Source organism: Anopheles marshallii, chromosome 3 (genome assembly GCF_943734725.1).
Source record: "Anopheles marshallii chromosome 3, idAnoMarsDA_429_01, whole genome shotgun sequence".
Lineage (NCBI taxonomy): Eukaryota > Metazoa > Arthropoda > Insecta > Diptera > Culicidae > Anopheles > Anopheles marshallii.
The window spans coordinates 40195360-40222073 of record NC_071327.1 but is presented as its reverse complement, the minus strand read 5'-3'; the positions used below and the strand labels follow the sequence as shown (position 1 = coordinate 40222073).

The 26714-nt window shown below is 44.2% G+C and overlaps 4 protein-coding genes across 4 annotated transcripts; 1 reads left to right on the top strand and 3 right to left on the bottom strand.

Annotated features, from left to right (window-relative positions):
• Positions 1-14: 14 nt before the first annotated feature.
• Positions 15-3181, bottom strand: LOC128715499 (uncharacterized). The gene is made up of 2 exons (XM_053810405.1): positions 3034-3181; positions 15-577 (listed from the first exon to the last, which is right to left on the bottom strand). The coding sequence occupies exons 1-2, from the start codon at positions 3179-3181 to the stop codon at positions 15-17; spliced, it is 711 nt and encodes a 236-aa protein (XP_053666380.1).
• Positions 3182-15340: 12159 nt separating this feature from the next.
• Positions 15341-16603, bottom strand: LOC128714204 (glucoside xylosyltransferase 2). Its single transcript, XM_053809080.1, has 3 exons — positions 16452-16603; positions 16074-16386; positions 15341-16006 (listed from the first exon to the last, which is right to left on the bottom strand). Exons 1-3 carry the CDS (start codon positions 16601-16603, stop codon positions 15341-15343), a joined length of 1131 nt encoding a protein of 376 aa, XP_053665055.1.
• An 869-nt stretch (positions 16604-17472) lies between these two features.
• On the top strand, positions 17473-24229 carry LOC128713764 (dedicator of cytokinesis protein 7). The gene is made up of 7 exons (XM_053808630.1): positions 17473-17513; positions 17623-17707; positions 17776-20214; positions 20300-22324; positions 22396-23440; positions 23558-23957; positions 24025-24229. Exons 1-7 carry the CDS (start codon positions 17473-17475, stop codon positions 24227-24229), a joined length of 6240 nt encoding a protein of 2079 aa, XP_053664605.1.
• A 1388-nt stretch (positions 24230-25617) lies between these two features.
• On the bottom strand, positions 25618-26697 carry LOC128711443 (reticulocalbin-2). The gene is made up of 2 exons (XM_053806320.1): positions 25859-26697; positions 25618-25789 (listed from the first exon to the last, which is right to left on the bottom strand). The coding sequence occupies exons 1-2, from the start codon at positions 26695-26697 to the stop codon at positions 25618-25620; spliced, it is 1011 nt and encodes a 336-aa protein (XP_053662295.1).
• Positions 26698-26714: the final 17 nt, after the last annotated feature.

The window sequence follows — 26714 nt, the reverse complement described above, 5'->3', positions numbered from 1 at the left end:
TGCACTGTTCCCTCTTAGAGACGAATGCCCGGGTTGGTAGCGGACACGTAGTTCAGCAGCTCCTCGGAATCTTCGCACACGACCGGCTTCTCATGGTAGCAGGCGACATCGTGCCAGCCAATACCGTCGTTGTACACATTGTTAAGGATCGACAGACAGGATTCGGTCGTCTGATTGATATCAAACTCGGCGTTGTCCGGCTGCGGGATCTTCTTGTGGCCCGATTTGCTCCACGGGTTGTAGCCCCAGCCGTTCGGGATCTGGTTGGTGGCATGGATCTTCTCACGGTTGTTTGACCAGAACCAGCCGTAAATGTTCTTTGGTTCCAGATCCGGACGACCCTCGCAACCCTTGAAATCACACAGTCGACCCGCGGTCCAGATGTATGGCACATCGTTCTGCTGAATCAATCGGAAGATCAGGTTGTTCTCTTCCTGCGTTTCGAGCGACACCAGATCCATGCAGTACTCGCGGCAAATGTTACGACCATCGAGCCAGTCAACTCGCTTGTCGGCGAGAGCCGGAACGTGGGCGCTGTAGAAGTAGTTATGTCCACGGTAGCTGAACTGCTTCGGTCCTGCGGAAATAGATTGATTGTGGAACAAACAAAAGAGAAATCGTTACCATTGGCGTTGTCTGTATCCTTGGTCATTATTCCGGAAGACCGTTACATCCCCAATAGCAAAAGATCACTGCCGATCGCACGTAATCGTGCGTCGCCCGACTAAATGTCAGCGGTAGCTAAGCAGTGTTTTGTCAGCTATATTATTCCTTTTACCTGCTGGAACGGTGATCGTGCACAGGAGCGTGCCTGTGGCTAATCTTTGTAATCGCCTTCCTCAAGATACGATCGTAACACAGGCACGCATCGTAACACAAATTCCTATGCCAAATCTTACCGCTTCGGTCGACGTCGATGGTGAGATACGGCCTTTTTGCACTCACCCGATCTCTCCACGTATGCTCCTCATCATCGTCATCGTGTTTTGTGCTCAGTGTTCATCTTTTCCCATATTTCTATATGAAGATGCAAAGTTCAAGTGCTTCATTAATTATTAATGAAGCACCATTTCAGGTTTACTTTTTGTGGGATGAATGTGCCAAGTGGTGGTAATATTACCGGTTGATTGGATGGCCGACCGGGAGCTGGTGCGGGTCGGACGGTTCGCTAAGGCTGGTGTTTATTTTTGTCCCAATATCATCAGCCACCCTGCACGCGAACCCCCGGAAATCCGTTCACCAAAGCCACTGAAGTTTTCATTGCGCAATCGGTGTTTGTCAAGCGACCCGTCCCGTTTTGACACCTTGAGTGACGCCGTAACGGCGGCCCTGAGAATCCGGCGCAAAGGCAATTTCAAATAAATCAAAGACACTCTTCTACGCATTTACACCTGACTGCATGCTGCATGCAACTTGGAAGGGCAATCGTTCATCGACGCATTTCGCCGATATCGTAATGCTGCCCCCGCGCACGAATGTGTCAATTGGGAATCGGCCCAATGGACGCTAATTTAGCTTCTTTGTTGTTGCGAATCAATCATGATTTGGGACTTGCTTTTACTCTCACTTTCGATTGCCCGATTTGAAGCAGCCCATAAAGCCGCGTAAAGGGAGCACTTTCCTTTTCTTTCTATCTGTGGCCAAAAGTGGCCCCAATAAGTAGGCCAACGGCGATAACTCGGTACCTGTTATTTCGTCCCAAGTCAAGCCCATATTCTCCTCACAACGGTTTTCCCCCTCGGGTGTGTGTGTGTGTGTGTGTGTCTTAGTCCGGTTATCACAGCAGCCCCACCAACAATCCAGTTTGTAGCGTCCTGTGTTGGTAGCTAATGTAGTTCGACAGTGCAAGAAATTGCCTCATAGTCCTCATTCCTTCGCCGGCCGCACCGAATGCAGAACGCTACAAAGCACGCCAACGAGGGCAACGGAAACGTAGTGGTGGAATACGCGCCATACTCGCATGAGGAGAAAAGTCACCATCACGTTTTCGTTGCAGGTCACAGGCTGCGGACCACAGCATTAAGAAATCGTGCTTATTAACACCGATAAATAAAGGTCGAAACCGTACCATTTGGAATACCTCGTGGGCTGCGGAGATCTGCGAGATGAAAATAGCCCCCGGTCACAGGGATGACGCGGGCCTCGAAAATCATCTTGCCGCTCCGCACGCGGTGATGGTTTGCAGTTCATTTATGTCAAACGCATACTTAGAAATCACCCTTCTCTCCGATACGATGGGGCGCACTATTGACGTTTCCCTTATACTTTCATCCCTCCCTCATTCCTCTCGCCCTTCATCCCGCGCTCCCTGGTCCACGAAATAGCGACGACGATGGTGCCAATTTTATTATGAAATGCCTTCTGCTTACGACAAAGCGGATCTGTCATAATAGTAAACATTTGCTGAACCTGCCCAGTCCCAGCTTCCAGTGTGCCGCTTCAAAAACCCGCATGCGGGCAGTCGCGGCAGGGAATCATGGGCGCCACGTGAAGTAGACACCCTAAAAGCCAACAAATTAGCGTAATCGTATTGGTTAAGACCGTATGGGGTGATCTTCTTCAACGATCATCCTTTTTCTTAACCTGCCTCTTCGCAATCACAGCGCCGCTTTAGTCGTTGTGTACAACGAGTTTTGCTTCAAAGGCACAATCTCAAGGTCTGTGGAACCGGTGTTGTTAGTCTTTCCCTGGGCTGGGCGTGGCAGACGTGTTTGGTTTCTGGCTTGCGTGTTCCCAATATGCAAATTAGCAAAGGATTTTTCGATAGCTTCTTATGCGATCTCATCGGTTCGATGAACTTGGTCTGTACAAAAGACTTCAACGTCCGAGCGTGAGCGAGCACAAGTTTTAAGCGACGAACCTCACAAAACTAAATATTGGAAACGTTTTTTTCATTTTTTTCACTCTCATACCACACCGAAATGTCTTTGTTGGATCATTTTAATGTTCCTTTTTATCAATTGCTTACAATGAAAAGAAAACACACAGAACCTTTTAAGCATCATCAATCAATAGGATGGAAGTAATACTCACGTGATGCACATTTCTCGGGTACGGGTAGTGACAAGAATCGGCCCGGCTTCTGCAAGGGTTGATTTGACTTGACCTCATTGATGGCAGGCTTTGGCTCGGCAAGGCATACGGCGACCAAGGACGCCACCACTAGCAGCAGCAGCTTCATCTGGAAATTAATATAAAACAACAAAAAAAGGCACGCGATCTTTAGTGGTATTCAATTAGCACTGGGAGCACAAAATATTGAATAGCTAATGGACTGTGAAGAGGACTGCACCACACCGTTTGACAAGAATTAACCCGACGACGACCTAATCTGGCGGTCCGTGAATGGAGTTACCTTCATTTGTTTTCAATCACTAATTCCCTCACGGTCAAACACGATCGCAGCAAGTAAGTAAGTAAGTGAGTGAAGAAGTCAGTAAGGCAATGAACGTCGCACAACTGCAGTAGACAGTACGTGCGCCATCGATCGTGATTGGATTTTTTTCCTTCGCTCCATTCCGTACCGATACACTTCGGTTTTGTCCCTGTCCCTGTGTGTAGGGTTTGAAGGACATGACTAGCTATTCTTCTGGATGCACAAAATTTGGTGAAGTTTGCTAGAGAATGTTGCCAACTTGCTGCATACCCCCGGGCAATCAATATACTAGGCTGGTTACATTTTTCAACCTCAGCTCTATTTCTAAACCATGCTAGATTTTTCATCAGCTGCTGGGAATTATCAATCAACAGTGTAAAGAACAATGACTCTCGGGGTTGTTTTACCATGTAAGACAATCTATCGCCAGCTACACCAACTGTTGCGCAGAAGATCGGAAATTGTGTGCACAAAAGACCGCTTCCAAATAAGCCTACACAAAAGAAGCCAATGAGTAGATGGCAATGCTACCGTTCGATTAAACCACAACCACCGAGCCATTTTACCATAATCATACCATCTGTAGCGAAACCAACCTGTAACTGATAGCTTCCAGTTCGACCTATTACGTAGGCACCGCGAACAATGGTTTTCGCGAAAAGCAACGCAGCGGTGGCTTGCATGTGGCCAAAAACATCACCACTGCTGCTGAACAGTGCCAAGCGACGCGGTGTCTTACTAACAAACGACACAGGTATCGCAGGGTCTCAATCAGCCTGCGTTTCGCGAGCTCTTTGCAGCCAAATGGTTGTAAAAATGTTCTTCCATCCACTCAATTCAAAACACTGCCGAGGCTAAGTCTAGAAGGTTCACTGCCGGACAGATAAGCTAATAGAATTGTAAAACGACGCAACATGGACAAAAAGCACGGTGCAAACGCAAACAGGGTACGGAGTGGTATGCAGCTTCAAGTGCATGGCAGCAGGGATGTGTGTGGGCAGAGTGGAAGATGCGACACAATAGTGTGCGATTCTCACTTTACAGTCCGCTACCTCAGGATCGATCATTGTTGTACTATGACTCCCTTCTTCCGTCCCTAACTCCGCACTCCGCTTTGTCATCTTCGGGCATTCGTCAGGCTAGCGATCGCGCGATGAGCTGTTGCCACGTATTGTTCTTTGTAGCATGAGCAACCGCGGTGGTAAAGAGCCATGATCTTCTCTGTAAGACATGCACCCTCTTGGGTTAAATGTGAGCTGAAACGCAAACTACACCATCTCCGGGATCATGACGGCGTGCATCATCGATCAAGCCCGGGGGCGTTGTTATCGGCACAATTGTTTCGCCGAACGTCAGCACCAAGCCCAATAAAACACCATTGTTTTACGTTGCTAATGATGATGACTATTTCATTAGCGTTGCCACCGCATGCATCCAAATTAAGCCGTTAATCTTCTCTGCGTCATCTCGGTGGTTTGCTGATGTGCTGATGGTGGGGGATTCCCCTTCCAGCTCCGGACGACATCCGGAACAACATGCTGCAGAACTTGTTTGTTTAATTTAAATCTGATTCAAGAAATCTGACCCAATCCAGCGATGTAGATAGAGTTCCTCCATACGTGTGCACGTTAATAGCATTCATGTGAAATTCTTGTGAATCACTCGTTTGAGTTAATTTCAATAACATTTAAACAACTGTTAAACAAATGCCAGAGATTAGTCACACGCTAATTTCCACACGCACATCCCCATTCAAGTTAGCGTTGGACTGCTATACCCTAGCATTGTTAAAGTGCCTTGTGACACATGATCATGAGCTTCTTTATTGGCTCTTCTGCATTGCATAAATGATGATTGGTTGCCTTAGTGCGGTAATTTCCATCTATTACTAATCATTGACTAAGGCTGACGGCCAATTCAGCACAAAACTCTGCAATCTCCAATTCCACCGCGGTTGAAAACTGTTTCCAAACCATCGAATTAACATACTTACTAGCCAGTACCAACCAGCGGCACAGATCGTTGGGATAGTTTCAAAGAATATGAAAGGCTCTACGCTCACCACCAGTAGCAGCAGCTGCAATTGACATTGCACAAACTGAACCGCTGATGAATCTGTGCTAAACACTAAAACTCCACATCTCCGTGTTGTTGCATCAATACGCGGAATCTCGCTCGTCTTCCCCTTCACTAAACTCATCGCGGTTCTTACCGTGGTTTACAATGTTTGTGGTGCTGATACTTTCCCTTCTAACCGTAGGGTGGCAGATACTAGACAAGAGATACTGTTTCTAACCGCATTGGTAATGCTTTATGACAGATTTCCTGTCGACCGCGAACTGTACATAAATTTGTCAAATCTCTTCAAATACTAATATGTTTCTATTTCTGTACATTTTTTGTTCCTTTTTTTATTTTGGTAGAGACGGAGATGATTTACAAAACATGCTGAATTTGAATAATGGTCAAACTCTTGCGTTCCAGCTCTGGCCACGGATCGCTTGAAGAGGATTGTTCATGGATAGGAAACACCTTATATAAACCACCACAAGCCGGTTTTCTGCCAATTTTTCTTCCTCTGCTTGAATCCCCACATAAAAACAGTATCATTAATCTTTGCCAACAGTTAATCGTTAGTTTACCACTACAATTGGGAACTATGGGATGGAAGTGAGCGGTGTACCGCTTTGGACGATGGCACTGAACAAGGGTGATGGTACAAGGCACAAAACTTCAGATTAAAATTTTATAAATCATGATCAATTGTAGCTAGATGTTGTAAACTTTCATAGAATTTAACTGTTCCATTCTCACTTTACCCGCGGAAAGTTACAGTAGTTACATTCCGTTTCGAAATTGCGTAACGACTCCGTTTGAGTTTGAATAGTTCAATCATGCTGCTGGTTCAAACACATAATATTTGATATATTATACACAACATATACATCCTCCCCAACCGATGATCACCGTGCCATTCCGTTGCCGATCTGGTGGGTTTGATCTGGATGGAGTAGCACGCTTTTATTGCGTTATGCACATGGACCGTCAACCATTCTCTTTATTTCGCTTTCAGCCAGGCTTTCTACTTATCTCGAAGACAAGTCATCGTGACGATGAGGGGTTATTATAATATGACAGTCAGGAGTTGTGTGTTACGACAGTATCTCGGCACAGGAACCACCACCGCACACTGGTTTGCTGTAGTGCAGGAGGCGCAGGCTACACTGGACTCCCAGGTGTTGCCCAGATATTGCACGGGACGCATTACAGCACACAAACACGCTACTTTCACAACGACGCTACAGTTCATGCTCAGAATGTTTGCATCTCCAGAAGTAAGCACTTGCCAAAAAAGTTGAGCCAAGTAGTTTTGGTTTGAATACGTCACACACAGCGGGAATTGTGAACCCGGACACGAGCATATCCTGCAGGTGTTCCCGATTCACTCACTTTCTCCGTAACGATCAAGTACAGCCACACTTTGCGATGCGGATCACATTCTTACCTTTATGCTAACTGTGTGTGTATTGACTGCTTCTTCCTGAACGGGCTTCGATTCCTGCTTGTCTGCCTGCTTAACGCTTCGCACGGCTCTATGCTAAGCGACTCCGCTTTTTATCTAGATCGGTTGAGCTTCGAACGAAAACAAAAGTGAATTCATCAGGGTGTTGTGATTTTATAGCTAAGCGCCCATTGCAAACTGCCGGACCAACACAGTGCCACACGAATCCGCGACGGCACGACTCTCTCAATACACCCCAATGCGTGTGCATACACCAACACACTGCCAGACGCATGCACAAGTGTGCCGGGGATCACGATTCATCCACCCGGGATAATTCGGCATCTGATCGTGTGGTAGTGGTGTGCCATTCCGGCTGGATGTTGGAGTGTGCGAAAACTAGTGGGGAGCGTTCGTGAGCCCCCTTTTCCCCGGTGATTCCCCACCGCTAGCTGATCCGTTACATGGGTGGAAGAACTTCTCGCCGTGGGATGCCGCGCACGAATTGATGCTCGATTGTTTGCATGTATTGTACACACACACACACACACAGGCAACGATTCACCACGTGTGCACAGCACTCCCACCGTCACACGACTGGTCGAAGCGGGAGACGATGGCTGAAGCGGCTTAAGAATCGCAAAGCCGCTATCAACACAAAGATCGTTTGGTTGGCGATCCGCGACGCGCACGAATGGTTGACTGGTGTATCTTCAATCCTTCGGCGTTTTTGTACGCGATCGATCTTCAACTACACTTGAGTTCCACTTTTAACACCCTATTGCTGGTGTTAGTTAAGCCAAGCGTAACGTTCGTACACGATGGAAGCATTCTGCAGGCGGTCCCACTTTTTTGTGCGTTACAAGGTTTCGAGCACGGGCAGGTTCTGATATCCTGGACGGTATTTCATAATTTTCGCTCAGTTGCTTAACTATGCTTCGTACGTCGTATTCTTCCCCGCGCGTACCATTAGCGTGCCGTTTGTCTGTTGTGGGAATTATTATTAATTATTAAGCATACGGGGAACTACTGCCATACCGGAAGTAAAATCCTGTTCATGTCCGCTTTCGCCAGCACTTGAAATGGTGCATGGTAATTCGGGCTCATAACAGCAGCTTCACCTCCGGCACAGCATCTAAACATTCCACGGGCGGTCGCTAATTCTCAGCTCACATGCACCGTAAGCGAATTTTCATGTTCCATGCTCGTGATATTTTGTACGCGGTACAGCGAATTCGCCACTCCGCGCACGATTCTTCATTGTTTGCCGTTTTGATCAACATTTATTACGCGCCTCGCCTAGAGGCTGGCTCGTGTACAACACACGGATGCAGCATCTTGAGCACATGTGATCCTCCTTTCACCGCTCAGACACTGCAGGCACATCCCTGTAGGTGTAATCATCCTGCTCGCCAATCAGATCACGTGCAGGAGCAATGGGAATAATACCAGCTGTCGGTCAGTTGCCGCTTGGATTAAGTGTGCTTTGTATTAGAATTTTAAAATAGGGAATTGTTTCAGTTCCATAGGTTATCTGCCGTACCGTGCCGCCTGTATCCCGAATGGATAATTATACGCGCGGAACATGCGATGCATTCAATGTCAACCAATTATTTACTATCCTCTCCCTGGTTACAGTCGCCGGAGATGATACGCGAGTCGACTAGCTTAAGCGGAACGTGCCATTCAATTACTCATCTTTTGATTCGATACCGAAAGGTACTGCACTGACTGCAGCTCGTTCGACTAATAATGCATAGTCACTTCGAAATCGTATGGTTGCACTTCTGAACCCCGCGCTCGTTCACACCAGCGAGCCGACGCGTAAACAAATGCGATTGATGTGATCGATCGAATTTGCGTGCAGTTGCAGCGGTGTGTGTGTGCCGCGCACGCGATAGGTGAAGCTGTTCAAAATGGTGTCATCGTGGCGGCGTTGCACCGCGGAAAGAGCGGCTCGCACGGTTTGATTCGATTCGATCACATTGTGCATTGACTTGATTGAAATGCATCACGTGTCGGTGTACTGCACTTAACGGCAAGCACCGGACATCTGCGGTGCGCACGATCTGCGTTATATCAAGCGGAATTATCTCATCGATATATTTGGCGAGTTATTAACCGAATGACACACTCCACCGAACGGCCCGGGGGATGAATCTTATTTAGTATGGTGCACTGTTGAAAGTCAAGGTTGCTCTCAAATTACATCGCGGGGTCCTGATACTGCCAATGTCCAACCCTACCGCAACCTTTTCCACCCTAAGAACGCCTGAACGCGACGGCACAGTTCAACAGGGAGCAGTGTTGATGGTTGCGTATGTATGAACAAAAAAAAAACTGCATCACTCACTACGGCAGATCCAATGTCAACTGTCGACATTTCAGACTTATGGTGCGTAACGGAGCTCACCACCGTAGCATTTCACACACTTTTCCACGCAGAACATTCTGTCTAATGTGCCATGTGGGGAACAGTGGTGCCACTAGAAATGGTCACCTTGCAGTAAAAAGCACATCAGTATCCTACATTGCGGTTACCTGCATGGGACGTTTTGAGAACCCTTGGATGGTTCATATCGATTATCCAATGAGAACAAGGACGATTGCCGATTATAACATAAGCTTAACTAAAATTAATGTTATCGTGACAACGTTTGATAAGGTATTCCTATCGGATGTTGATGTAAAAGTTATTTTCACCCCATTAAAAAACTATATGACTACAAACATTTCACACAAACGTATTGTCTAAATATTATATTAAATTATTATTATAAAATTAATATTTATTAATATTAAATTTTGTAACATTATTTGATGACTAATTGAGGATTCAGAGAAGGTTGTGGCACAACTAGTTAGAGAGATATCGAACGAATATGGAAACGTGTTCTTTCTAGAGTCACTAAGAACCAGAGACAGAATTACAAAACAGAATTGAAGGTAGCAAGTGAATAATACTACGCAAAACTGATTGTTAAACTATTTACGCGAATACGTTTTTTTGTGTAGAACATAAATTCTGAATAACTTATATTTAATCCGTTCACTCGTTGTGCGGGAAGTTTTTTCAATCAACTTTATACGGAATGTGCAATTATCCGTTAGAAGACACGACGAACCCTTCAACGTTTATGAAAATTATTCCTCGTCCTGATCAAATGGAAAATACATAACAAAATGCATTCTCAATTCAGTCTTAATAATTTCAATTAATTCATTTTTTACGATGAAATGATCAAATATATTTCAAAATGTTTGAATATTAGCATTTGTGTCTGACACACAGATCATTATCTTTTAGGGAAACTGTACTGTCGGAATGATTTTTGCTACCACGTGAGAAACTTTCAATACTTTCAATATCTTCAGAACGACTTCGATTGGTGAATAAGTTAATCTTTATTTTCAGAAACTTATTCTTGGTGTCAGGAAGCAACTTCGGAGTACTTCGGGGGATGGGTCTACCATGTGCTTCGTTTAGAGCTCTTGAGTTTAATTGCTTTCTATTTGCAGTTCTAAAATACTGACTAGGGTGGGCGAAAAGGGGGTTGCTTTCCATCGTTGTCAAAAGTTGACATCGTTCTAAGCCATCCGAAAAACTACAAAAAACTGATAGCACAGTGATAAGGATCTTTCTTTCTTTTCATTCGATTGGTATCTCGATTTTATTGGTATTGGTATTGGTAATCGATGGACTAAAATTCTTCTAAAAACACGTGTTAAAAGCTCCGTTTTGCTTTTGGATTTTCAATCCAATCTAGGGTATTCAAAAATTAGAGATTTTTTTATGGGTTTATTGTAATTTTTGTGAGTATGGAGTAATCTCATAGTTTTACATTGGACTGTATGGAAGAAAGTTTGATAGGCATACGCTATCATGTTTCAGAAAATATCTCAAATCATTCGATTAAATAATGAATTTCCGATCCGTGTACTCATTGCTTGATACCGTCGTCAAACCTTCCTATTTTACAATGTTTTCCCACTTGTAGAGCGAAGGTTTGGCTGCCTATAAAATTTATTACACTTCCACAGTGTCGGCACTTTCTGGTTCTTCGTGAGAAAATTGGCGACATTCGAGGTATCATCACGCATTCGGTACGACCTTGCTAGTAAACTGCACAGTCACTTGCGTGGATGGGATTCGTTTCGCATCGAAGTATAGAAATCTCATCAAACGGTACGATAGTGAGCAGTGTGGCGTATGAAAACCCCCGGGTTTCTTTTCCCCTCCCCAATCAATACACGACTTCGACTATTCTTGACGATTCTGACACCAAAGACGCGTATGACGAAGATGAACTTGTTACCTTGGCCATTCCCAGCAATAAGCACCACTTAATGGCAGTAATGTGTCATCAATTATCTTCGAGGTCAATGTCAATGCTTGGGCACTGCAGTAGAAGAGGATCGTGAGATTTCGTTTCGAAGCTGTACGCAGTGGTAGAATCTTTATCGCCACTGATTTTCGCACATCCAAGTCCCCACATGCAGTGCCTGTATTCGCACCGTCCTTGATTACGGGTGCAGCATCCTCTCTCAGCAGGTTGCCAATAAATTAGGCTCTGATCTTTGATATTTTTCTCCCATTGCAGGCTCGGTTTTGTAACTTCTTTTTAACAACTTTGCGCCACTACTGATTGGAACATTTCAACAATTGAGCGTTCCTGGTACGAAACGCCAGCACACGCTCAAAGCCCAATTTAACAACAATAAATATAATCCCGCTCCCGGTGCTTTACAGAATATGTAGAACCGGTTCCTTTTGCATACCAGCTACCACAAACCGGTTAGGGTTGATAATAATTTCTCGTTTCCAGATGGGTTTACTTATCGGGTTGTTCCGAAATTTGGAAATTGTGACGAAAAAAAAGCACACACAACCGCACACATTTAAATCCCGTGCTTCCCATTTTTCAGTCCTCTGTGAGGATCTGCATCGGAATGGCTTTCGTCTGAAAAATAAACTTAGCATGTATCTAGTGACCTCTGGCATCTTGTACCGCACTACGTTGTTGAAATATAGATAAAAAAGAAACACAATCAAAATCACTCGCATGATTGATGATTTGCATCAAAAGCTTTCTTTGCCGTTTACGATCGTGGTGTGACAGATGGCAGGAGAAAGTTAAAATCAGCAGGATGTTAATTTGAATACATTTGCTGGGACATTGCTAGTCCTTTGGACAAAGTTGCTTGCTCACAATTTCTGCCAAAATCGAGCGCTAATTTCGTGAGACTCGTTGATGTTCCTCCATTCTTAAATTTTTGCACGATGTGTACAGAGATTTGGATTAATTAACATCAGTTTCAATTCCTTGCAATCCCTGAAACGTTTGATGATTAAGCTCATCTGTGAAATTAACTCGCAAGCGCATGTTCAGTGGGAGATATCCAGTCATATGATGCAGGCAGGCCAGTAATCTATTGAATCAACATGATTTATTCACCAACCGTCGTAAACTATTCGCCGATGCTATTCTTTGCCAGCTATTCGACCAGACAGCTGTTCAGTACATCATCCAATACCAGTATCGCCAAGTGTTGCTGTCGAAGACAGTGAGTGTTTGAGCTGAGGTTGATATGATTTACAACAGGAACCGCAAACTCTAAGGTGAGATACGGCTCACGCGGGGCTAAGTTTTACCAAACCACCCTGACCAAACCATTGGCTTGGTGGTGTAACAATCAAAACATTAATAAACACTTGGGCTGTTTGTGTTACCGGAGCTTCTGCTTCCTTTCGCTTGCAAATCGACAAACAATGATTACGCAACCCGAAAAAATGGCCGACACCCGTGGAACAGCGTATGGTTGATCATGTCTTCGTTCAGTATTGATAAACACACTTTTCGTTTAACGATACGTTGATCCATTCGCAGCCTAATACTGACTAAGATAGATCCCACTGATATGTAATCTTGCCAAAATCACAAACATACACCTTAATGTGACACTGGTTCGAATTGCGATAGTAGCTGCATATTAGCATCTTTTGGTTGCGTATTCAAACCAGATTGGGCGAGCTGGTGCTAAATAGTATTTGTGAAATTTCTCGGTTTTTTTCTGCGAAAGTGCATCTGCTAAGGTGTATTCACACTCGACTGATGTCTGCTATAACTGAGAAATGAAAGGACATTAGGAATAATTCGACCATATCGTTCAATATCTGTCCAACTCTTACAGGACCAGTAATGTTCTCGATTTTTTAAAATAGCTATCAAAGTTTCGTAACTTCTTGTACCAAACTTATCTCCACGACTGTCCTCCATTTCGAAATCGGTCCCAATTTCCCATTGATGCTGAGGCTCATTCATCATAAGCGAAGATGAGCTTTCCATTCCAGCCGAAATACACTTTTCTGCGCATCGCTTTCAAATCAGGATAACCAGACATTGAAGTAAGTGGGCCACAAAACGGGCGAGGTTTAAAGGTCTGTGTGCAAAGGGTGTCTTTTTGTGATGGAAATGCGCAGATACATAACCGAAACGTGGTGCATACCAACATAAAGGGTAAAAGGAGCCACCTCGCACCACGCTGCTTGCATTCGATTATGCCACAGGGTTGGATACGACCCGGGGACCTACGCGGTGCCCGATCGATTGCAATCAGCCTCATCCGAACGCACCGATACGCCAGACGGACGAGACCTAACCTTGACTTATTTTCGGCATTTACGACGACGTTCGACGTTCAGCCATGCACGCTTACGCCTGATCGCAGGTGATCATGATTGCGATAATGCTGTCCCACCGGTCCCCACCAGCACGTGGTCGTCAGTGAACACGCATGATAAACAAGTCACACTCACCGCAAACATTTGGAGATGAGAGCCATCTTCTTCAGCATAACAATGCATCCTCGAAACGATGACCGTAACGACTTGCTAAGGGTGCTTGACTATGAATACATATTTATATACAACGGGCATCACTTCAGCCTATGCGTCCTGTGCAGGTGCATGCTTCCTCGCCGTCCGAGATGGGTAGAGCTCTGACGCGTCCCATAGCGTCCCATACGCGACCTGCACGTCGCCGCAAACACGGCGCGCCATCGCGCGATTGGAAACAGACAACGATGGCGATCGTGTGTGCTATAACCCGTGGTGAACATAAATATTCGCCCGGCTTATTATGCTTGCCGTTGGGACGTTTCACTAGATGAATACAAATCTGTTAACGACAAATGCACAAAACATAAACCGGGACTGTATCCGAATGTCGAATGTCAGCTTGAAAGAAGTTTAACCACTTTTTTCTCAGCTTTTCTCGCCTAAACGTACAGTTTCGCTCATTACACAAACACGTATGCGGCAGCACACCCACTACTACGGACAGGCACTCGACCGCAGCCTCCATGAGCTCCACCCGAGCACTTGCCAGCTGATATTGACTGTAAAGTTTAACAACATTTACAAATCAACTGTGAAATGCAAATGCTATGAGCTCTTTAACACAACAAAAAAAAAACACACGTACACATAGCTTCCCAGCAACTTGTGTGCATTTCAAGTGGCTCTATAGTGTGTATTGGCCGAATGTGCCGACTAGTCTTCTCTCTTTCTCGTCGTAGCGAGTCGCTCTACCATTGGGCACAAGGCATGGGCAGGGGAGGGTTTATGTTATTATTATTAATGAAACTGTCCGCCAAGTGCATTTAGCAAAAACCGCTACACCACCGCCACTGGGGCCACAAAACCACTGCCCATTCGTCTGGCAGAAGATGCGACCTTTACGACGTCCGAGTAAGCAGAAACTTGATGGCGATGGCTGCAAGACGATTACCGGCTTTTCGAGGCAACGATGTAACCTCTGTAGCCATACCGTCATTTGGTTTGAACTTTACCTCTTCCTCCGGTCCCGGCCCTGATTTCACTACTGTTAAATGTACTTTCGGATTCACCCGGTACAAACAGGTCCGCAAACCAAGGGAGATTTATTTTCTGAATCGTGAACCAGGGTGGGCATTGTCTTGGCACGGGGCTGCTTCTAGCGAAACTTGTATCAAAAACATTTTTCCTGTGAGTAAGTTCGAGTTTCTGAATGGAAGCATGTTTTGTACAAATGGGATAATTATTTTAGTCGCAAGATCTATCGACAAATGCGCAAAGTAGCTGTATGTAACAGTGATTTAGATTTTAATTTGTTTACCAAAATTACAGTTAACACCTCTATCACATACATGTAAAATAAATGTAATACTGTTCAATCAATTAAAAATCATACAATACACGTTTATTTATACACACGTTGATCATTTACGTTACTTCATCTTACGTTTAGCATGATTGTGCCGATACACTAGAGAAATCTGTTTCGTGAGTATTGGTCGTTAATCTCCTTATTCTGATACAAATATCATTGTGGAATGGATGATTGCGAGTTTAAGTGAAACAGAGATGACTAAAAAGGTTCTCCAAAAGCACACCACCGACCAAATGCCAATTATCATAGGCGCTACGTCACCTCTTCGTATTGATTCTCCTTGAAATGTTTGCGCGGATCTTGCAAGAATTTGTCCAACAGTTTATCACAGTTCGAGTTGCTTGGTAGCACCAGCGATTCTTCGATTGTGCGTATGAAGTTGCTGTAAACATCGGTCCGAAATGTAAACTCTTCGATGGTCGAGTAGATAAGATTAAAAATGGGCTGTGCCCGCGAATGGAAGTATCCTCTATTGCCGTGGATGATCTTCACCCCATCCGGAGCCTCGCACACGCTCATGTACATGCAATGGTCGGCGCGATAGTTCCAATCGCAGGGAAAAATATACAACCGGTCCGGATTGTAGTGGAACAACACGTTCAGTATATCCTGATCGCCCCACACAAGCTGTAAGCGATACTCGCGATATATCGGTAGTATGTGTTCCTCCCAGCGAAAGTCTCGCATTCGCGTAAGGTTCATCAGCATGACACCTGAGTTCACTCCTAGCTCTCCGTAGTAGGGATGCCGTGCGAAACGATTGTACCATCCGGCATTCGTATCTTCATGCTCCGGTGCCATGCCCGCGAACTGAGTTGCGTTGAAGCTCTGAAACATGGCCCATATTTCCTGTACTGGCGACAGAAATACGGTATCGGAATCTACGTACAGCACTGCATCCAAATGTTGCAATAGTGACTGAAATGAAGAAAAAGGAATTATTTGGCACTTTGCTTATACGAATCCGTGTTTCATTCAATCTTACCGGCAGGAACAGTCTTTGCGCAGCGCAAGGTTTAAACAGTTTCCTCCATTCATCCTTATTGGCCCGAGGAAATGTTAGGGAATGGATTTCGTAGGTAAATATTCGGTCGGTCATTTCTTGCCAATCATTCAACTTTTCCATGAAATTTAGTTTCAGCTTCTCCTCGGCTATCACCACAAAGCGTAGCGGGTATAGGTTGCGATTAAACATTATTGCCGACTTGATCATATTGAGGGCTTCGTTGTGCCTTTCGTTGCATGCCACCACCACCACCGAGATCTCGGTGCCATTCGATGAACTAGAATAAGATTTTCTGCAATGTTTGTTTGGATTTTGAAATATATTTATCGGTCTTATTAATTTGTGCTTAGGATATACCTTCTAATATCAGCCTTTGATTGCCCATTTGGGAGACGGTCAGCCGAATCCTGCTCGCCCAAATTGGGCCGGTCCCCAACTCGGTAGATGTAGTACAGAAGCAAAAGAAACGACGCCGCTGCGAGCAACGCCACATATCGGAAGGTTCTCATTGTTCAGTGACTGGAGAAACCATTTGAGCATCGTCAACTGCTCAACTCCTACACAGCTGAGGCTATTCTAGATCCGTTTTCATTTCCGTGACAAACAAAATGTTCAAAATATGGCACTGGAATACTATTAGCCTGAAATTTGCAATCTCCTCACTGTTCTGTACTTACGCGGCATCAAGCATTCGCGAGCATGCTTTTCGCGAAGGATTTGTGCCAATATTAGTTATCGAAGATCTGCACAACTTTCAATTCAACAAATGCCGCACGTAAATGTAAATAATAATACAAATGAAACGCTTTCGTTTCTAATTGTCAAAAACCCACGTATTTCACTGCCTTTGCACAACGGGTAATTTTGTTCATAAGCTAATCGTAATTTAAATTACATTGTAGAGCATAAATGATCATTTTCGTAATTGACCGCACATATTTTATATAAACAGAAGCTCTAAATAATAAGGAAAACAGAAACATGATTAAAAAAGGGCTACGATTATTTTTGTGAACTATTGTGCGATGGATTTGTGTAGAATCGCAACATTCAATCCAGTGTGGTAAACTTATCGCAATGACAGCAAAAGTTTATCAACAAATATGGGTTTTTTTGCAAACCGTACGGAGACGTGATGAAAATGCTCCATGAAATGGAAAAACTGTGCTGTTCAATAAATACGGTAGCATGAACAAACATCATCAAACCATTGAATTGTGTTCCGTTCAAGTCTTCGCGCGTTAATTAAAGTGAAATCTCATTGGAGTAGTGTAAGGTGGGAACAATACAGGGGTAACAGACGACAGAAACAAAGGTGCAGTCGATAGAAGTGTTTCCGAAAGAAGCACTATCAACAAGGTGCATCAGTGCAGCGACAATGTCGTCTGCACAGCGAGCATTCGCTTCCAAGTTGACCAAGTAAGTAAACCCTGGTGCGTAACTTATCGGAAACGCCCTTGTGCTGCGAGTACTATCATCTTTAAATAAAGGTAAATGACACAAAATCAATACACCTTTACGCCCGCAGACACAATTCTTCGGATATTCGTAAGAACGTGGCGAACTACCAGCTGCTATCGAAAAGCGACAGCAGCTCTGTATGCTCGTCATCGGTGAGTCATCGCAAAATCTAGTTGGAAGATAAGAATCGTAAACTATCTGTTTGTTATCCATTTCACAGATATCATTGTGCGATCTCGTTGAACCGATCGATTATGAGGAGTTTCTGGCTCAACATAGCAACCTCTTGCAGAAAGATCACCTTCGATCGATCCTGGACTTTCCATCCGGAGATGTGCAAGTGAGGATAGTGCCGCGTAAAATACGTACCATCGAACATGTTATTCCGAAGGAACCCTTGGAGGAATTACCCCTGTACGTGCAGCACTGTGTCGACTGCTTCACAAGGCCTTGGAAGGTGGTAGAGTTCTCGGCAAGGCATCACTCCAGCTCGTGTAGCACTCGTGAGCGAAAGGAAAAGGGTGCGCTAAGTCCCACATCGTACCAGCAAGAATTTGAAATAGACCGAGATTTCAGCAATTTGGTATCGTTGGATGAATCGGTCACCTCCACTACTTTGTACGCCAGTGAAAGCTGCACCCCTAGCAGTCGCCAGTCGATTGCTAGCCTTTCGTCTGTGTCCACCTGTACCGATACGCTGACTCCACGTGGATCGTGGGCATCGTTTGACCTGAGAAGCTCGGTCAATGACCCGCTCATTACCGGTGTTTTGGAACGGGTACCACCGGAAAGTGTTGACCAGAGCAATGAAAGCAAACGGCAGGAGGAACGCCAACAGGCCTTATTTGATTTGTACGCAGATGGCGAAATGGAGGAGTCCATTGAGAAACGAATGCCAGCAGAGATGCCGATGGAACATTTGGGTAATCGAATCCACGTGAAATGTCTTCATCTGAAGCTGGAGCTAGAAGTAGAGCCAATCTTTGCTTCTATGGCTATATACGATGCTAAAGAGAAGAAAAAACTGTCAGAAAACTTCTACTTTGATATGAACCCGGAGTCATTGCGGCGTATGTTGGTGAACCATGTACCTTTTGCTGATATCAGCACACAGGCTCGCGAAGCAATCTTCGATATTACGAATCCAAGCAATGAACTCTACCTCGTAATCCGGTTGGAAAAAGTGCTTCAAGGAGATATCAAAGACTCGGTGGAACCATATTTGAAGGAGGACAAAGATAAATATAAAGATAAAGCAAAGTCGAATGCCGCCGATTACTGCGAACGACTTGGAAAGTACCGAATGCCTTTCGCATGGACCGGTATCTATTTGACTAGCATCTTCAATGGAGATGGCATGGAAAAGGATGATCGTGAAAGCATTGGTTCGGCGTCGAGCTCGAACAGCTTGGATCGTAAATCTTCTACCAGCAGCTTCGATCAGTTCCGGAAAAGGGCCAGCGATATGGGGACGCTTACAAGGCGCGGATCATTGGAAAGGAAGATGGAAAAGCGTCGTTCCTGGTCGCCGGATGATTTTGCCAACAGCATTGAAACTTTTCGTCCGATCACGATCACCGTGGCGAGCTTTTTCAAGCAAGAATCAGATAAAATGAAGGACGAGGAGTTGTATAAGTTTTTACCGGAATTGAAACGCCCGGCCGCACTGATGAAGAAGCACAAATGTATACCGGGTTCGATAAAAGTGGAGATTGCTCCGGCCCCGGAAGAGCTTAAATATGCGTTGACACCAGAGTTGGCAAAAATCGACCCATATCCCGATGATCATTCTCGTCCAGTAAAGGAAATTTTAGAATTCCCATCAACACCGGTACTTAATCCGCATTACGCTTACCGTAATTTACTTTTTGTCTCAACGAAGGAGCTAAACTTTTCAACACGTGCTGGTTCGGCTCGTAACATAGCGGTGCGCGTACAGCTAATGGGCGGAGAAAAGCAATCCGATGCGCTTCCCGCTATATTTGGAAGGAGCTCGTGCTCCGAATACAGTACGGAGGCTTACAGTGCTGTCAACTACCACAACAAACAGCCAACGTTTTACGATGAGATTAAAATTGAACTTCCGGCGAATTTGAAACAAAACCATCACATTCTTTTCACACTGTTCCACGTTTCCTGTCAGAAGAAACCTCAGGAAGTGCAAACCACCGTTGAAACACCGGTAGGATACACCTGGCTGCCTGTACTAAAGGACGGAGGCCATTTAAATGTGGGAGAGTTCAATTTGCCTGTAATGGTTGAAGAGCCACCGAACAACTATTCCTTCATTCCGCCTGACGTTCAACTGCCTGGCACCAAGTGGTTGGACAACCACCGACAAGTATTCTCCGTTACGATCGATGCCGTTACATCCGTTCACGCACTGGATGATTATTTGGATAAGTTTATCTACCTTTGCGAATGTTTGGATATGCGCAAAGTTCCACCGCGAATCGGCGAAGGAAACATGGAGAAGGAGTTTAAGAAAACGTTGCAGGAATTACAGAGTGCCGACCAAGAGCAATTAGTGAAGAATCTGCAAGTAATACTGGATAAGCTGATCGAGTTGTTGGTAACGAGCTATAAAATTGGTGGTGAAGCATTGTCCCTCGGTCAAACAGTATTTGAAACTATTTGCCAGATATCGGATAAGATATTCGTAAGTATCGGAAAATTATTATTACTGTATTAATACTCTATCGTGAAAGTAATCCCACTTCTATACTCGTAATGTCCACTTTCAGTTCCTTCAGCCTGAAGAACGCTACGGACGACAAAACATACTTAGCACTTACATACAATTTCAATGCAAAATTCCGCATCCTATGGATCCGAAGTGTAAACTGGCCTCACTGCAAATGCCAATTCGCCGCCCTGCGTCGGCTGAAGAAATGAATCGTAGCACAAGCAATTCCGATTTGCTGGCACTTACGGATCTAAATGCAAGTCGTACCGTTGATCGTGCGCTAAGCATGCGATCGGATGGTTGTTCTCCAGGATCGGGTGTTAAAGATGGTTTGGTACGACTGTTGCACGAAGAAATCGCTTTAAACTGGGTAGTAGCCAGTGGTTCTGCAGCCGAGCTATCCATGACTAATTCCTGGATGTTGTTTGAACTGATCGTGAAAAGTATGGTAGAACACTTGGAGCTAACGAATGCATTGAATTCTCCTCGTAAAAGTCGCTTCCCGCATCAGTACACGGACGATATCGCCACACTGGTGCATCTGGTTACGACCAAAGTAGTCGGCTACAATAGTAGCGATCCAAAACTAGCTCAATCGATAAACTCCAGCTTAGCGTTCTTCATATTCGATCTGTTAAGCATCATGGATCGTGGCTTTGTTTACGGATTGATCAAGACGTACTATAAGGTGATCATGACAAAGAGCTCATCTACTCCGGACATGATTCACTATAAGCTAGACTTTTTGCGAATCGTTTGCAGTCATGAGCATTTTGTGGCGTTAAATCTTCCCTTTGGTACCCCGTATACGGTTCTTTCTGCACCGTGTAGCCCCACTCCAAGCATTACATCGAACAACAGTCAAAACTCGTACATCAGTGCCATGACTGGCAACGATCGTGCGCTGTACGCTGATTTGAGCGTCGAGTTCCGACAGCAGCATTTTCTGGTAGGTTTGGTTCTGCAAGAACTCTCTAACGTGCTGGACATTTCAAACACACAACTTCACGGGAAAGCAATTCGTTGTCTGAGAAATCTCCTGACTTCGCATGATCTGGATCCCCGCTATAGCGAGGTCGATGCAAGAGCACGCGTTGCCGCTCTCTATCTTCCCTTGCTGGGAATTGTCATGGACGTAATACCACAACTGCATACCCCCGTGTCACAATCGCACGATCGTTTGAACACGATTGGGCAACTGGACGATTATCAAGGCCCGGCAGCTTCTGTCCCGGCGACTAGTACGATCAGTCCGGAGGTAGCATTTGCCATCTCCGGAATCCGTCGCTACAGCTACGTTTCGGAAACACCTAAACCAAAAACGGTACTAACAAACGATACCCGCAACTTGCTGGCCTGTTTTCTGTGGGTATTGAAGAATCTAGAACCAACCACTCTGATCAAGTACACGATGGGTTTAAGCCCGCATCGTGTTCATCAAATGTTACAGGTGTTGAATATCTGTATACCAAACTTTGAGTATCGCGGTAAAAAGCAACCCACCAGCACATCCAAACGAAACACTTCGAGCTTCCGTAAAACACCCGATATGCGCGAAAAGTTAGAAGAATTTATTCGTGGCACGGGATCAGCAAGAAACGATCTGATCAACCGCCGTAAAGATGGGCGCAACTCGACGGAGAAGCTTCGCTGGAAGAAGGATCAAATTCGGACTCAGTTTTACGACAGCAACATTAAGAATGAGGCAGAGTTGGAGATAAGCAATTTCATCGAAGGATCTCTGGCGACCGAGGTGTGTTTAACCATTCTGGACACATTGGAAATGATCGTGCAGGTAGCGTCCTCTTCCGAAATGCACCACAATCTGCTGGGGACGGTACTGAAAGTGTTGCTACATGCGCTGTCGCGCAATCAGAGTACGTTGGCGCTACAAAATCTATTTGCTTCCCAGCGTTCACTGGTATTCAAGTACCATAATTTGCTGTTTGACGAAGAAACAGATAATTGTGCGGATCTTTGTTTGCTGCTGCTGAAACATTGTGGTTCTCAGCTGCCTACCGTGCGATCGCAAGCAGCGGCATCGTTGTATTTGCTTATGCGTCAAAACTTTGAAATTGGAAATGTATGTATTATGGCAGGATAAAGTCCAAACTTAATATGAATTTTAATGTATTTTTATTCTTATTTTCACAGAACTTTGCTCGCGTTAAAATGCAGGTCACTATGTCACTAAGCTCTCTCGTGGGCACCAGCTCGTCGTTTAGCGAGCAGTCCTTGCGGCGTGCATTGAAAACGATTCTTGTCTACGCGGAATCTGACACAGATCTACAGGAGACATCCTTTCCCGAGCAGGTGCAGGATTTGCTATTTAACTTACACATGATTCTCTCCGACACCGTAAAAATGAAGGAATATCAAGAGGATCCTGAAATGTTGCTCGATCTCATGAACCGTATTGCTAAGGGATACCAAAATTCTCCAGATCTTCGCCTCACGTGGTTGGAAAACATGGCGAAGAAGCACACGGAGCGTGCGAATCACACGGAAGCGGCAATGTGTTACGTGCACAGTGCCGCTCTTGTAGCCGAGTATCTTAGTATGCTGGAATCTCAAACTCACCTACCGGTTGGTGCCGTCTCGTTCAAGCACATTTCCCCGAATGCCCTAATGGAATCAGCCGTTTCGGACGATGTTGTAAGCCCCGGAGAAGATGGAATATGTCTCGGTAACAGCTTCACTGAAGGAGGCCTAAAGCTACTGCTCGATCATGCGGCCAGCGCATTCCAGGCAGCCGGCATGTATGAAGCGATGAACGATGTTTACAAGGTGTTAATACCGATTTGTGAAGCCAACAGAGATTTTCGCAAATTGGCTCAAATACACGGCAAACTGTTGGAGGCCTTCAACCGCATTGCTCAGTTGCAGGGCAAGCGTGTGTTCGGAACGTACTTCCGCGTAGGCTTCTATGGCGCAAAGTTTGGAGATCTCGATCAGCAAGAATTCATTTATAAAGAACCGACACTCACAAAGCTGCCGGAGATTTTCAGTCGATTGCAAAATTTTTACGCCGATAGATTTGGCCCGGACGTGGTACAAATCATTAAGGATTCGAATGCAGTTGAAGTCGCGAGCCTGGATCCTGAAAAGGCCTACATACAAATTACGTACGTGGAGCCGTACTTTGAGACATACGAACTGCGGTACAGGGAAACGTATTTTGAACGCAACTTTAACATAAGTAAGTTGTGGACGCCGGATATTTTTTTTATTTATCTGAAAAACGGACGGGCCGTATATCTATGGACGCCGGATATAATGTGATGGAATTTAATTTTACTTCTTATCTCCTTTACAGAACGTTTCATATTTGCTACGCCGTTCACGAAATTCGGAAAAGCACATGGCGATTTGCATGAGCAGTGTAAACGCAAAACTATTCTAACCACCGCAAACCACTTCCCGTATGTTAAAACTCGCATACAAGTAGTGCATCGGCATCAAATCGTACTGGAACCCATCGAGGTGGCTATCGAAGATATACAGAAAAAGACTGCCGAACTCGCTGCCGCTACCAATCAGGAACCGGCGGATCCAAAAATTTTACAAATGGTGCTTCAGGGTTGCATTGGTACCACCGTCAATCAGGGCCCAATGGAAATGGCTCTCGTGTTTTTATCGAACATCGCTAATGGTAACACGATACCGACCAAACATCAAAATAAGTTGCGACTGTGTTTCAAGGATTTTTCAAAAAAGTAAGTAACTTGCAACAGGATGATAGACGGTAATGTTTTAATTTCCTTGTCTTTTTCACATTCGTAGATGTGCCGATGCGCTTAAAAAGAATCGTAATCTTATTCTATCTGACCAAAAGGATTACCAAAAGGAACTGGAGCGAAATTATCAGGTATTTACAGAGCGACTAGCTCCATTGATTACTATTAGTCCGTCCCAGGCCCAGGGATTGGTAGCAGTGAAGAACGACCTACACAATAATAACCGATTGACCTGTACCCTTCGGTTCTAAGAGTTTGTTTAAGCAGTTTATGATCCTCCATGGCATTACAACGCTCTCTTTGTATTTATGTGTTCATTATATTACATTGGTAAATATGTATCAATATCGATCATTTCAATATGGTAATAGTTATGTATCAACAGTAGAATCCCGAAAACGTATCATGACTTTTTCTTTAAAGTGAATGTTTAATAGAGAACCATCTGGCGTAATTAAATTATTCACAGCTGAGTTGAAAATAAATTTTTGAGTGTAATGATATGGATTCGCGCACTATGGTATAAAGCGAAATATCATGCGAAAAATGGCTCTCTACAGATTTAAATAATGTAACTTATATAAGTCAAAGAATCATCAAAGAATTCATTTCTTACCATTAATATGCACTTCTTAACTGGCTTCTATTTTCCTTAGAATTCAAAAAGCACCTATAAACAATCGTCAGGCACATCTGTGCAGTTACAAATATTTGACTTATTACCCCACTGTGTTTCTGATCAATCAGTGCCAAAGATTTGTTATATGAGAAGTGATGGCTCTACACATTCATTATTTGATTGAATTCTTGATCTTTAGGGCGCACATTTATATGATTTAAGAACTATTCATGACAAATGGAGAAAATTTATCTATACTCTTAATAACTTTCGATAGTTGTGAATACGTGTGCGTAACGTGTGAAATTATCTTTGCAATATACGAATATGATTATTTGTTTTTGTTCTAAATTTACCTTAAAATCAATATTATAAAGCCTGATCTTCGAGGTTCATAAAGGAAGAACAGGAAACACTCCACATTAACATGAACTGTAACTTTGATGCAAATATCAAAATCGTAGAATGACAAACAATTCACTATTGCACAATAATAAACAAATGAATGGTGAGCTTTTTTATCAAAAAATATCTTGCTAATAAATTAAAAACATAAATAGTATATGTAAAGTTTATTTCATCCGAACCAAAGTGATTAAGGCATTAGGACTTTTCGATTTCCGTTGAATCAATAGTAGCTTTTAATTGTGGTAATGCATGTTACTTTATACTTTTATCTTCAATGCACATACATAATTCGTGATATGGGGAAATCAGTGCAAAGCTAAGACATAATTTCAGTAAATGAAGGTTTTTACTCACATTTTAATAGTTGTACAATGAAAGAACATAAGTTATTTGGCAAACACATGTTAGGTACGCTATTTAGTGACTATCTATATGGCAACAGTTATTGATCCGCTATATAAATGAATTTATAAAAACCAAGTTAGGTTTGATTGAGTTGAATAAATTAAATAGAAGCTAATTGAGAGAGCTCTTACAGCACGAAATAAAAAAGTGTGCGATATACGTATATGTGCCATCTAGGCCCTGGCGAAAATATGGTAACCTTTTCGATTATAGTTCATCGTCGAAATGATGAATGTTTTGGAGATGATCGCCATAATCTGTCGCTTCACTTCCAACGAAGATGTCGTATTTATCGATGATCTCCTGATGTGACAAACGATCGTCATGATCATCATCACTGGAAGCAAATAGGTGGGCTACTTCATCGCTTGCCACCTCACTGTAAATAAACAGAAAGTTAAACTTACCCAAATAAGTTTAAGCCGTAAGACAGCATGTAGAAACTTACTCATTGCTCGGTACAACCCATGAAAGGATTTCATTCCCACTCAGGAAACCGTCGTTATTCTTATCAAAGTCTTCTTTGAATTTGTCCATTTCGACAATCAACCATTCCTTGTCATGATCCTTTGCATTGTCTCCAACAAACTCCTGGAAATCGATGCGTCCGTCGTTGTTCGCATCCTTATCGCGCAGGGTTTGTTGCAGAATTATCGGTAGCATTTGGGGGAACTCTTCCGGTGAAATGAATTGAACGAACTCGGTTGAATCCAACTTTCCGTCCTGGTTGGTATCGGCTGCTTCAAACATTTCCTTGTCGTCTTGAATTAGCTTACGTTCCTCCTCGTTTCGGGGTTCTTCGAATGGAAGACGAACGCCTTCCTCATCTTCACTATCCATGCCATATGTTTCCTGAAGATATTCCTCCCACGTAACCGATTCATCGTTATTCAAATCAACGTCTTCAAATCGCTCCGACGCCTCTTCTTCCGCGAGGCTCTTGAAAGACCGTAGAATCCATGCTTTGAGCTCGTGCCGATCGACATAACCGTCCGAGTTTTGATCCATTTTGACCACCAACACCGCGAGCCGTTTCTTCGACTCTTCTGGTGACAGATTATCAAACTCTTCCGCTTCCTTCACACTTCCGAGGATCGCTTCATGATCGAACTCGGCAAAGTGTTCCCCACCTTCCATATGATGCGCATCTCGAGGTGCGTACGCTCCGTCTTCGGTGCGTTCCTTGGTTGCCGTGTGTGTATGCGTGTGTTTATGCGTAGCTGCACACTGAACGCATACGGCTATTAGTAGAATCAAGAGAGCCGATAGCCACATAACGCGATCCATCGTTTGGACACTTTTTC

What these genes read in the sequence shown, in the direction of transcription:
- LOC128711443 (XM_053806320.1), bottom strand. Translation starts at nt 26,697, where the DNA reads ATGGATCGCGTTATGTGGCTATCGGCTCTCTTGATTCTACTAATAGCC. An exon ending in TGGGTTGTACCGAGCAATGA is followed by an intron (nt 25,790 to 25,858) that starts GTAAGTTTCTAC and finishes GTTTATTTACAG; the next exon opens with TGAGGTGGCAAGCGATGAAG.
- LOC128715499 (XM_053810405.1), bottom strand. Translation starts at nt 3,181, where the DNA reads ATGAAGCTGCTGCTGCTAGTGGTGGCGTCCTTGGTCGCCGTATGCCTT. An exon ending in ACCCGAGAAATGTGCATCAC is followed by an intron (nt 578 to 3,033) that starts GTGAGTATTACT and finishes CTATTTCCGCAG; the next exon opens with GACCGAAGCAGTTCAGCTAC.
- LOC128714204 (XM_053809080.1), bottom strand. Translation starts at nt 16,603, where the DNA reads ATGAGAACCTTCCGATATGTGGCGTTGCTCGCAGCGGCGTCGTTTCTT. An exon ending in TCAAAGGCTGATATTAGAAG is followed by an intron (nt 16,387 to 16,451) that starts GTATATCCTAAG and finishes CAAACATTGCAG; the next exon opens with AAAATCTTATTCTAGTTCAT. An exon ending in CGCAAAGACTGTTCCTGCCG is followed by an intron (nt 16,007 to 16,073) that starts GTAAGATTGAAT and finishes TCTTCATTTCAG; the next exon opens with TCACTATTGCAACATTTGGA.
- LOC128713764 (XM_053808630.1), top strand. Translation starts at nt 17,473, where the DNA reads ATGTCGTCTGCACAGCGAGCATTCGCTTCCAAGTTGACCAA. An exon ending in TTCGCTTCCAAGTTGACCAA is followed by an intron (nt 17,514 to 17,622) that starts GTAAGTAAACCC and finishes TTACGCCCGCAG; the next exon opens with ACACAATTCTTCGGATATTC. An exon ending in TGAACGCAACTTTAACATAA is followed by an intron (nt 23,441 to 23,557) that starts GTAAGTTGTGGA and finishes TCTCCTTTACAG; the next exon opens with AACGTTTCATATTTGCTACG.